The sequence below is a fragment of the Seriola aureovittata genome, chromosome 18, assembly GCF_021018895.1.
Source record: "Seriola aureovittata isolate HTS-2021-v1 ecotype China chromosome 18, ASM2101889v1, whole genome shotgun sequence".
NCBI classification, from domain to species: Eukaryota; Metazoa; Chordata; class Actinopteri; order Carangiformes; family Carangidae; genus Seriola; species Seriola aureovittata.
The window spans coordinates 24,272,501-24,284,667 of record NC_079381.1 but is presented as its reverse complement, the minus strand read 5'-3'; the positions used below and the strand labels follow the sequence as shown (position 1 = coordinate 24,284,667).

General features: G+C 44.5%; 1 protein-coding gene across 2 annotated transcripts in view; it reads right to left on the bottom strand.

Moving 5' to 3' along the window:
- Positions 1–12,167, bottom strand: part of gfra2b (GDNF family receptor alpha 2b) — an 82,889-nt gene that overhangs the window by 26,363 nt on the left and 44,359 nt on the right. For both annotated transcript variants that reach the window (XM_056404079.1, XM_056404078.1), the window contains 2 exons: positions 7,648–7,847; positions 5,906–6,093 (listed from right to left, as the gene is read on the bottom strand). In XM_056404079.1, the coding sequence (XP_056260054.1) occupies positions 5,906–6,093; positions 7,648–7,847 (388 nt within the window). The remainder of the gene's footprint in view (positions 1–5,905; positions 6,094–7,647; positions 7,848–12,167) is intronic.

Sequence of the window (12,167 nt, the reverse complement as noted above, 5' to 3'; positions counted from 1 at the left end):
TAAACTTATGATTTATGATTTTTAAAAGTGTTTTATGTTGTTTTATTTGTGTCTTTCACTGTTACCTGTGATTTTGTTTGTATTTTCTTCTGTAAAACACTTGAAAGGTGCTAAACAAATAAAGTTTATTATTATCATTATGTAGAATATTATATTCCAGAGAGAACAAAAAAATGTATCGATAATTTCTTTGTAACTGTTTTTGTTTGTTTTGTAATTGTGATTATTTTATTTTATTTTTTTTAATAAACGAATTCTGAGAAATGATGCAAAGTTTTTAGTTGGGCCAGATGTGGCGCACAGCTGCTGTGAAGTGCAAAGAAAAACAGATCTCAGTGTGTTTGTCTCTAGTTCTAATCCCTGATTCTCTCGTGGCTTCAGAGTGTGAACTTCCACAAACCCACCTCCTCGGTTCTTAGTGAAAATTAACTGTGGGTGTGATTGAACTCTTATTTGAAATGCAAATACATTTTCTTTTCCTTTTTTTTTTTTTTTTTTCTAAGTGCCTTGGTCCAAAAAGCTTTTACAGCTCTCTGTAGGTTTCTCATGCATTACTTGTGGCAAAGACCACATTTAATTACGCTTCCTGTCAATCAGAGCGTTCCCCGAGCAGTCACTTCCTCCCGCCTGCTCCCATCCGCAGCGGGGGACGGCACACCCTCCGAGGCCGTCGGGACCCGGAGGACCTGCGGGATTCCTGTGATTATGCAGCTCTCTGCTCTCCATCGGAGGTTAATGGAGGCTAAAACGAAAAGAACAAGCCTCCTCTGGATCCTTTTTACAGGCAATCAAACATGATTCATGCTCCGTGCATGATATTGGGGGGCAGCAGTTTCCTGCCACAGGGTGCACTGACCGAGGGTGGGGTGGGGTCGGAGGGTGGGGTAAATACTGGGACAGGCCTCGTTAGGATGTTTTGGTTGGTTGGTGGTGGTCGTGGGCTCTGCAGTGCTGTTCTTCTGTCTCTGTGTGTGTGTGTGTGTGTGTGTGTGTGTGTGTGTTCTCATTCTCAGTTATAGATATTGATTTATCCGAGCTTCTCTTCTTCTCTTGTGTAAGTCACACGCTCACTCAAAGAGACTCCTACTCAGTGCGAGCAACACAAAGCAGCATCGCACACTGAACGCAGCACATACACCACCAGCAAATCACAAACAAGGAGCCTGCAGTGCCTTTATAGATGCTGTGTGTGTGTGTGTGTGTGTGTGTGTGTGTGTGATCGTCTGCAGGGACGGGGATGATTATCTGAAGGCAGCTCTTTAAAGACTGTCTTCTCCTGCTTTCTGTCTCCTTTGTGTCTTTGTGTTGAGAGACACACACACACACACACACACACACACAACACACACACACACACACACACACACACACAAAAACTAAAGGACAAATCTTGGCTCAGTGTGGAAATAGAGACACAAAGTTCTTTTGCAACATTAGTAACCTCATTCAAAACCTCACTGACATTTGAAATAATAATAATAATAATAATAGTAATAATAATAATAATAATAATAATAATGATGATGATATCAAATCCAGCCTTGGAACAGAACCTTCTCTAGTATATTGTGTGGTTTAAATGAGTAGGTAAATTCACCTGGCCTGCAACAGCGAGGCCAGTTCCTTCCTGACTAACTGAGTGAGTGAGTGATCATAGTTCCACTATTGGTCAGCCAAATGCCATGTGACCTTGTTGGAGTTTCCTCATTGGCTGTTGCCCTTTCACAATGACTTTGCACAAACAGGTTCTATCAGGGAGTGTGGTTTTAAGAACCAAAAACCATCTCAGTGTAGTTTTACATCTCCTTTCTCAGGCTTCTCTCTGCAGCTCTAGTAACAACAGGTCAGTGAGCCAATCAGAAGAGAGGAGGCTCTGAGCCTCTCTTCTGATTGGCTGACTGATTTCCGAGTGATCCAATAAAAATAAAGCAGATTTCAGGTAAAAACACTCAGAGAAACCAAATCCTGCAAGGTTTGGATGGTGGTCCAGGTGGGCGGGGCTTGGTGACTGCTTTGTTGTGACATCACAAAGTTCCAGAAGTCCTGACGGCTGGTTTTAAGGCTCAGTTTCTGAATACAGGCTGTGTGCATTTCTCTGTGGACTGAGGCTTTGATACTTTCACAGTATTAATATAGAAGCTAGAGCTGATCTATAATCACACTACACATGGACACAGACCTTCACACTGGAGGAGATTTAACACAGTTATTATTGCCGCAGCAAGAGTATTGTCTCATTTCCTGTTGCTGGGGTTTCTGTTGTTTATATGCTATTCAGATGTGCTAGCTTCCTTAGCTTAGCTGTTAGCGATGGCTTCTCTCTCTGCCTCCCTCTCTCTCTTACTCAGTCTGTGTTATGTTTAGCTATTCCTCTGCCTCCTTCAGTAATAATGATACGTGTAATAAATGTGGTGTATTGTAACAGTGGAGTAGAAGTGCAGCTCCGCCTCCCTGCACACCCCATCATGGTGGAGTTACTGTACCATAATTACCAGTTTCTCACCAGCTCTCACACCAAGCTGTAATTACAGCAGAAACTCGGATCATTCTGAAAGCTCTGACAAATCCAACTTACTAACCACTCCACTGACTAACACAGTCGTGCCTGAAAACCAAACAAACATGGCCGCCTCACAACAGAGATGTGACACAAGTTTACTGTGATAACACAACAGTCCCGAGTGGTGGCGGTAAACTCCAGGTGAAGTTTTAAAAGAGTATTTCTGGTGAATATATGTGTTTTATAAACCTGAAGCAACAGACAGGCAGCGAGGGGGGAAGTTAAATCACCTTCGTCCAGGCTTCACTCTCCTCTGCTCCGTCTTTGTGGCGTGGAGCCGCTCGCAGAGCAGAGGAGCTTTTTATTTACGAGTTTATCTCTGAGCGTGTTCACACAGCGACACGGCTCGAGCCTGAAGCGGAAGACAAAGCCCGACAGAATCCGCCGCTGCAGCGCCACTAACCACGAAGAGAGCGCGGGCGACGGACACGACTCCACATCAGACCAGAGAACGCCGTCACAGCTGATGGATGTTCACAGTCTAAAGCAGGGGTCCCCGAACTTTTTCCTGTGAGGGCCACATAACTTTTCCCTTCTCTGATGGGGGGCCGGGTTCAGTTTGTAACAGAAAAAGTATGACGATCGCAGGGGTGCCTAAACGTAAAAATGTATTGTTTTCCAGAAAGCCACACATAACCAAATAACCCTTTCCGGGTTCTTCACAGAAAAAAAAGTCAGGAAATAAATAACAACACTATTAATGAAATAAATAATAATGGTTCAGGGGGCCGGGCCAAATGTGGGGGCGGGCCGTATCCGGCCCGCGGGCCTTAGTTTGGGGACCACTGGTCTAAAGTATTAAGAAAACACAATGTTGAACTGCACAAGATTTTAAAATCAACAGTAAAATTTGACAATTATTCACTTAATAAAAACTCCTTGTTGTGTGTGCGCCCTCATTACAAGACAATAATAAAATGAAAGAGACTCACTGCAGCTTGCTGGAGTCACCAGGTTACTACAAAACAACCACACACACCTGGACACACACCTGGACACACACCTGCTCGGTGATGTCATGAAAAGGCGTGGGATCATGGGAATTCAAATCAAACAGACCCGGTGATTCTAACCGTTAAAAACACTGAATGAAGCAGTTTCACATTTTAGCAAATGTGAAACTGTCTGATGGTCCATGAACTAACCGTGTGTGACAAACACTTCTGTCAGAAAATAAAATACTTTCCTCTTCCGTCTTATTTTAATTTGCTCTAAAACCAAATCATTTAAACTCACAGTCTGTAACTTCTGCCTCTAGAAGTCTCTCAATCAAAACAACGACAAAAGACGGCGTTGGGTGATGTCGTGAAGAAGCGTGGGATCATGGGAGTTCAAATCAAACAGGCCCGGTGATTCTAACCGTTAATGAAGCAGCTTCACATCTGAAGTCAGAGTCTGAGCGACGCTGTTCGGAGGACAGAGACTCGGGGAAGAGCCGGAGCTGAGACTGATGCTAACCTTTGTTCTGACTGTTTCTCTGATCGCTCATGAACCAGACGTTCAGCAGGTTTTTACCAGCAGCTGAATGATCCTCAGAGGTTTCCTCCTCTCCACAACAAACACACCAGGAGATTAAACCAGGAGAAACACTCAATAAAACAGTTTGACTTTAAACATCAGAGATTCAGCGACGCTTTTCGACAGACACGCTAACATTTACTCAGCTACTTTTATCTGGTAACCTCAGACCCAGACGTCCGTGGACTAAAATCCCATTATAGAGTTCAAACGGTGAAAAAGTGAATCTTAAAAATGTGACTTAAAGCTGGAAAAAAGTCCATTATTCATTTCTACCATAACTGTCCTGATGTGAAGACAACAACACGTCATGGTGTGGTGTGTTGAAGCTCCGCCTCACACACACACACACACACACACACACACACACACACACACACACACACACACACACACACACACACACACACACACACACACACACACACACACACACACACACACACACACACACACACACACTCGCTTGTTTCCTCTCGAGGTGTGAGACCCTCAGAAGAATCACTGAACGCTGAAAACGACCTGATATTCACGTGTAACTTTGTAGTGACTGAAGATGTTCAGGCTGCAGATGAAGAAGAAGAAGAAGAAGAAGAAGAAGAAGCTCTGCCCTCGGCCTCGACCGCCCCGGCTGCAAAATACTGACAACACTGAGAATGTGCAGCAGAGGAAGTGATTCAATGAGCCACAGCTACAGGGGAATGATGGAGAGGCAGGTCTGATAGAAACCACAGCGAGCAGCTGTTTGAGGACATTACTCACTCCTTGATGAAATGAAACTATATTCTTGTGAGGTGATTTCACAGATTTACGTCTTCAGTAGAAACCAACGAGCTCAGAGCTGAGAGCCGCAGACAGAGTCAGAAAATGTGGAGTTTGATTTGTTGACAATATGAAACATATAGAATAAAGCCCGACTTATACTTTGAATATATTCATTGATCTATATATTCAAAGCTTTCACAACAGGCAGCTGCAGCTCCGCACCACATCACTTATCTGTTCACTGTCAGCCACATTCTTCACTCCTCAGCATTTTAAAAGATAAACGGAGGCTTGCAGAGGTTCAGGCAGAAGCTGGAGTCATTTCACAGTCACATGTTCCTTGCATCCTCCAATCACGTGTCTCTGACCTGCAGGATTTCTCACAGTAGGAGGTCTTTACAAACCTTACACACCGAGCAGCTCTTCTTCCTCGCTGCTGCTGGATTTAAAAGAAAAGACGTGCAGCTGCTGCATCACAGCACATTTAATCTGACAGCAGCGTTTTCATCTAAAACAGACCGTCACAAAAAAACATCACAATGCAGAACAAGCGATATATACAGCAGCTACACCCTGTTCTTCTCTTCCTCTTCAGCCCCCTGTTTTTCCCTCTCTCCACCTCTGAACTTCCTCTCCCTCGTTCTTCAACTCTCTCCTCAGAGAGCTTCACTTCCTGCCCCCATCGCTGGGTTTAACATATATTTATCCAGGGAAAGTCAACCAATCAATCGCTGCCGCTTCCTCAAGGACACCTCGGCTGCACTCACAGCGGGAGGAGGGGGAAGTGTTACTCATTCGCTTCCCAAGTTCAAGTGTCTCTAACCTTTAAAGCCAGTAGTTATCAATCAAACAGCCAATTTTGACCCAAGTGTCTGCGAGATTTCTTTCCAATTAAACACTTGAGCAGCTGATTTCACTGATTACTTCCTCCTCTGGATAATAATCAGTGAAACAAGCTGCACCAAGCTGAAAAGTGTGAATAATAATAATAATAAGAAGAAGAAAAAAAACCACGGCAGGTCCCGATCACACCTGATTGGCTGCCGAAGGCCACACGCTCACCTGCAGAGCGCGTCGGAGCGGCAGATGTGCCGCAGCTCCAGACAGCTGGGTTTGTGCCTCTCCTGGTGGGAGCAGGAGGGGACGATGGTGCGGCGGCGGCGCTCGGCACACGCCTGGTCGGGGCAGGAGCAGAACAGCAGCGGGTAACTCAGCTCCCAGGGTACCCGCTCGAAAAACTGGCGCAGCGCCTGAGACACAGAATAAAATAATCAATGAATGTCTTTTATATTTACACACTCAGGGGTTGTTCTCAGATCACAAACAAAATCATCCTGGCAAAAAAAAAAAACCTTTATTATTCATGATTTTAACAGAAATTTTAGACAAAAAAACTCAGTTGTTTCCATTGTGACATTGTGAATTTAAAGCTATGTGTTGTTAAGGTTGCTAGGCGACAGCAACAAAATTTCAGATGATACAGGTAATAAATAAACTTTGATCAGAGTCATTTGTCGTCTGGTTGTGTGACAATAAATATAGTGATGAAACACACTAGTATTAATAATAACTAACCATGTCCTGTGACAGTGCAGCAGTGTTCCTATTGGCTGATTTAAGCTGACAGGTGATGACGCCTCTTCATGAAAAGAAATGACGGTGCTTTGCATTTAGCTTCATCAGGTCTGTGCTTCATTTCGTTTGATTCGTTTTTAATGTCGCTCAATAATTTTCCTCAGAAACATGATTTTCATTCGAGTTCGAAGAGTAAACACACACATCAAGAAGGAACAACCACATATTACATTTCACTTTATAATCTCGGAGCCTTTCAGTGGCTCAGGCAGACGCATATTACATTTCATTTCCAGCAGCCGTTTACCAGTAAAAGCAAATTCACCGGAGCACGAGACATTAGCAGGGAGCAGGAATTAGCGGAGCAGAGGTCAAACCTTTAATATCCCTGAATTCCTGCCACCACAGGATGATTATGTAAAAGCGAAGACGAGGAAAATAAATTACATTTATGGCTTTTAGCAGCTTCAACATTTAGTCATGAATAGAGAAGAGGAAGAAAATGAAATGTTAATAACCTTTTAGCTTTAAATGAGCATTTAGCCTTTACACAGGAGGCTGCAGACGGATCAGTGTCGGTGTCACGATCTGATCGGACCGTCTCATGAGCTCATCGCCTCTCAACACGCCAGGGTTCGTCACCGCGTCGGGTTCCTCTGTTTGATGTTTGTGCGGATTAAAAACATCAACTCAAGGTCCACTTACTAGCTTTTCTTTGTTTTGGTTTTCAAATGCATCACATGGTCTTCATCAGCAGATGCTGTTGACATGAAGCTCAGTAGCTTTTACAACAGATAAACCATCGCACTTCACTTCAGACCTGATGAAGACCATGCAATAGACCTGAAAGCTTTGGAAAAAGCTAATAAGTGGAGCTTGAGTTCTGATTTTTTCTTTTCAAAGTCTCTTTCAAGTCTTTTCAAAACACGTATTTTGCTCAGAATTGTTTAAGATTACAAGACAAAAAACTGCACATTTACTTAATTATTATTTAATGATTTATTTCTTTTAATTTTAACCACAGATCTTTTTGCTGAGGTGACAGTGTTATTTCTTTAGTGGTGACAGTGCAGGGTGTGATATAACACATATATATTTAATTATTTTAATTGATATTAAAAAACATTTAAAGTTTATTAGAAGAGAATCGACAGAACAGACGTTTGTGACTGAGCGAACGCAAAACAACAAGAAACCAAATATAAATGTTGAGAAATGACTGCACCCACCTTCTGACACCTTTTCCGGCTGCACGGCTCCTGATTGGCCAGGGAGGGCTGCGGGGGCGTGGCCTTGCTGCAGATGGAGTTGTAGGCGGACCGTAAGCGTTTACACGTCTCGTTGAGGTTGCACGCCTTCGCCGCGTCCAGGCAGGGGTTACAGGGTTTCCCCGCTTCAGAGCAGGGGCTCATCTTGGACAAAGATGAATCTGAACGGAAAGAGATTTAATTAAATTTAGAGTCGTGGAAAGAGACAGAGACAGAGACAGGGACAGAGACAGGGACAGAGACAGGGACAGACACAGGGACAGAGAGAGAGACAGACACAGGGACAGACACAGGGACAGACACAGAGACAGACACAGAGACAGGGACAGACACAGAGACAGACACAGAGACAGAGAGAGACAGACACAGGGACAGACACAGAGACAGGGACAGACACAGAGACAGGGACAGAGAGAGACAGACACAGGGACAGACACAGAGACAGACACAGGGACAGACACAGAGACAGACACAGGGACAGACACAGAGACAGACACAGAGACAGGGACAGACACAGACACAGAGACAGACACAGAGACAGAGACAGACCCAGAGACAGACACAGAGACAGACACAGGGACAGGGACAGAGACAGACACAGAGACAGACACCTCACAGCTGAGTATTGTGACGTTGTTGTGACTCCATGTTGCTCATCAGTGCAGCTTCGTCACCTTGAGTTCATATTTTCTGTGTTTTCATTATGTTTCATTACCAGTCCCACGTATCTGTGAAACAAGTGAGTTTATTTTTCCTCTTGAACTACTTCCTGTGTGTGTTTGTTGACCTGGTGTATCAGGTGGTGCTCTCGCAGGGTGAAGTAAAGTTCTGCTGAATTTAACTGAATGTGAAAACAACATTTGAAAAATCAATATTCACGGGAGTCCAGAGGGTTAAACTGAAGCTTCTCCAAACAGCATCACAATAACAGACCCGGGACGTAAACCCAGAGTCAAGAGAGCCAGCTGCTGATGTGAAGTTAAACCCGTTCGGTGGTCCAGGTTCTGGTGGTTCACCCTCAGACTGGTGGCACGCTGCCAGACCTGTGACCTGTGACCTGTGACCTGTGACCTGTTCGGTGTATCGGCGAATTAAGTGTCTGCATTTATAATGTCATTACAGCAGCAGTGTGTACGAGCACGAGGCAGGAAGTGACTTCACGACTGTTAAATATCTGCAGGAACGAGGAGCCTCTGAGCGCCAGAGTCAGTGAAGCTGTGGTCATGTGATCGTGGTGTTTACTGATAACAGGCTGCAGTGAGGACGAGCTGATAGCATCTTAAGTGGAGCTTAAGTGGGCTGTAATAACCCGACAGAACAGATGAGGATGTGTAACACACCTCCACCCCTTACAATACATCACAGCCATAGACACATGTGGTCAGCTTTCTGTCGAAGAGCTCATGTGCTTCCTCCAAACACCTGGTCGGGTGTTCACCTGTCTGCTCTGGTTCAGGTGAGTCTGACAGTTTCATCTCAAATACAAAAGAGACTGTAAGAGACGAGCCCGCAGGTCGTCTGAGCAGCAGGTTGTTATGACATCATAGTTAGGTTTTGTTGCTAGGCGACATCTAGTGGTCGTAGTGATGATGACAGGAGCGAAGGGGAAAGTGTCGCCTTCTACAACAGCTGGTATTGTAAATTCAGTATAATATCTATCTAACTATTTCCATCAGTATATCTTTAGTTTATTGTCACTTTATCATCAGTTTATCATCAGTTTATCATCAGTTTATCTTCAGTTTAACTTCAGTCAATCATCAATCTATCATCAGTCAATCATCAGTTTATCTTCAGTTTATCTTCAGTTTAACTTCAGTTTATCTTCAGTTTATCATCAGTCAATCATCAGTTTATCATCAGTTTATCATCAGTTTATCTTCAGTGTATCTTCAGTTTATCTTCAGTTTATCTTCAGTTTATCATCAGTTTATCATCAGTTTATCATCAGTTTATAATGAGTTTATCTTCAGTTTAACTTCAGTCAATCATCAGTAAATCATCAGTTTATCTTCAGTTTATCTCCAGTTTATACTGTAAATCCCATCAGATGCTGAAACCTCATCAGAACTCAGGAGCACAGTGTCTGTGTGAAGCATCATCACACCAGACATGAGATGAAGTCTGCCGCCTTCACGGAGCACTCAGAGTCTCAGAGAGGGAGGCGGCCTCTCCTCCTCTCCTGCACCGACTCACAGCGAGGTCTCATCTCATGTGTGAATGTCACATCACAGTGTCAAGTGCGAACACACATACGTGGACGCCACTAAGTTCCATCCCAACACGTCCAATTACACAAGTCTAATGGGGAAGACAACTGTAGCCATGTCCTGGGAAAGCCTGTTAAACTGTGGCATGGTGACATTTCCCTCAGTTACAGCTGCGAACTCCTCTCTGAACTCATATATGTATATGATATATATATTAGTAAAATAGCAACAACTTGTTTTATGTTAGCTGAAGTTAGATTAAATCCTGTCTGTACAGCAAAAACCAAAATCCAAATCCCACCATCACTTAAATACAATATCAACCAGGCAGATCCTCCATTATCAGCTGATCTTTTATATTATAATAATAATAATAATGATAACTTTAGACTGGTCTGGTAAACCCACATCTTTATAACTTAACACCCCCAGATTATAAACTTCAGTCGCCACATACGCTGACTCATCACCTGAGGACATGTATCAGCGTATCAGCGTTCCTCTGCTCTGATTCATATTAAGTTCTTCATGTTTTTACACATTAAACCGGGTCTGAAGTTCATCTCCTCTTCTTACTTCCTGGTTGAGAAATCTGGATCAGGCCTTAAGCCCCGCCCACCACCTGCTGGCTCCAGGTGGACAGGTGAGAGAGCAGAGAGCATCAAGATGGTGAGAGGAGGAAACATCAGAGAGACTCAGCCACATGTTTGAGCCTCAGTCAGACCCAGACTCAGAGGAGGAGTCTGAGACCAGAACCAGAGACTAGCAGACGGGTCAGAACCGTTAGCGTAGTTAGCATCTTTTCAGAACGGTGGTTCAGATGAAACGGGGGCGTTCACCAAAGAGCTGCAGCGGTGAGCGAACGTCTCTTCAGCCCTTGAAGTGGATCATCACAGTGAAGCTCAGTGAACTGAACCGAGTGACGGAGAGAGAGGTGACAGAGAGGCCACCACTGTGAGCTGTCATCACCTCCGTCTGTGATGTCACATGTAATTAAATATGAATACGACCATAATAATGTGTGTGTGTGTGTGTGTGTGTGCGTGAGTCTGTGTGAGTGTGTGCGCATGTGTGTGTGTGTGTGTGTGTGCGTGTGTGTGCGTCTGTGTGAGTGTGTGTGCGTGCGTCTGTGTCTGTGTGAGTGTGTGTGTGTGTGTGAGTGTGTGTGTGGGCATCACAGTGTTGTGTTTTCCTGCAGTATCAATGTGTTCGGTTAGAGCTTCACACCGTGTTGTTTCCCCCTGAAGATAACCTTGGTGATCATCAACTGAACACACACACACACACACACACACACACACACACACACACACACACACACACACACACACACACACGCTCTCAGTCTCTCTGTGTATTCTACATGTAGGAGTTTACCAGATGAGAAGTACTGTAGCGCTTTAGAGTATTTCATTATCACTGACAAAGTCTGCTCTAATGGAACATGTTGTTCTGAAAACTCAGATGTCGACTGGCAGCGTGCCATCCACACACAAACACAGACACAGACACAGACACACACACACACACACACAGCCCTGAGCTGTATAGATAAACAGTATTGTAGCTGTATGTTTCCAGGAAAGGACTGAGGAGCAGCTGCATCGCTGCTGAATGAAATCAGATCCTGCAAACACACACACACACACGCACACGCACACACACACACACGCACACGCACACGCACACACACACACACACTGAGCTGACTCCAGGATCAGAGCAGTCGAGGCCTGATGAAGACGTGAACACAACATTCAATGATTTTAACTACTCACACGATAACGACTCGTCTCCCTGAGTTTTCATGCTGCTCCACCAGCAGCTCAAAGTTTTCACTCAGCCACTAACAGAAACATCAGCTGACCTGGATCGTGTTCGCACAATTCTCAGCTTCTGTAAACTGTTTGCTTCAACCTGCTGGATCCCACCTGAACACGGTGTGATCAGCAGCTGGAGGTGAACATCCCTGTTCTGCTTCTTCTGTGGGAAACTTTCATTCACAAAAACGTCTCAGAGAGAAGAAAATAACTCTGGTAATAAGCAGCAATGACGTCATTTAAACAACTTGTCTCAACATCCTGACAGTGCTCACCTCACAGGTGTAAATGGAGGAACCTGTCGGAGTGTATTAGCAAAGTTGCACAGACAGTTAGCGAGCTAGCGCTAAAAGCAGCTGTGACCCAATACAGCTGCTTCCGGCGGGGGGGGGGGGCGTGTTCTTACACTGCGAAGGCCGAACTGAAATGAGACACTCTGGTCTACGGAGGG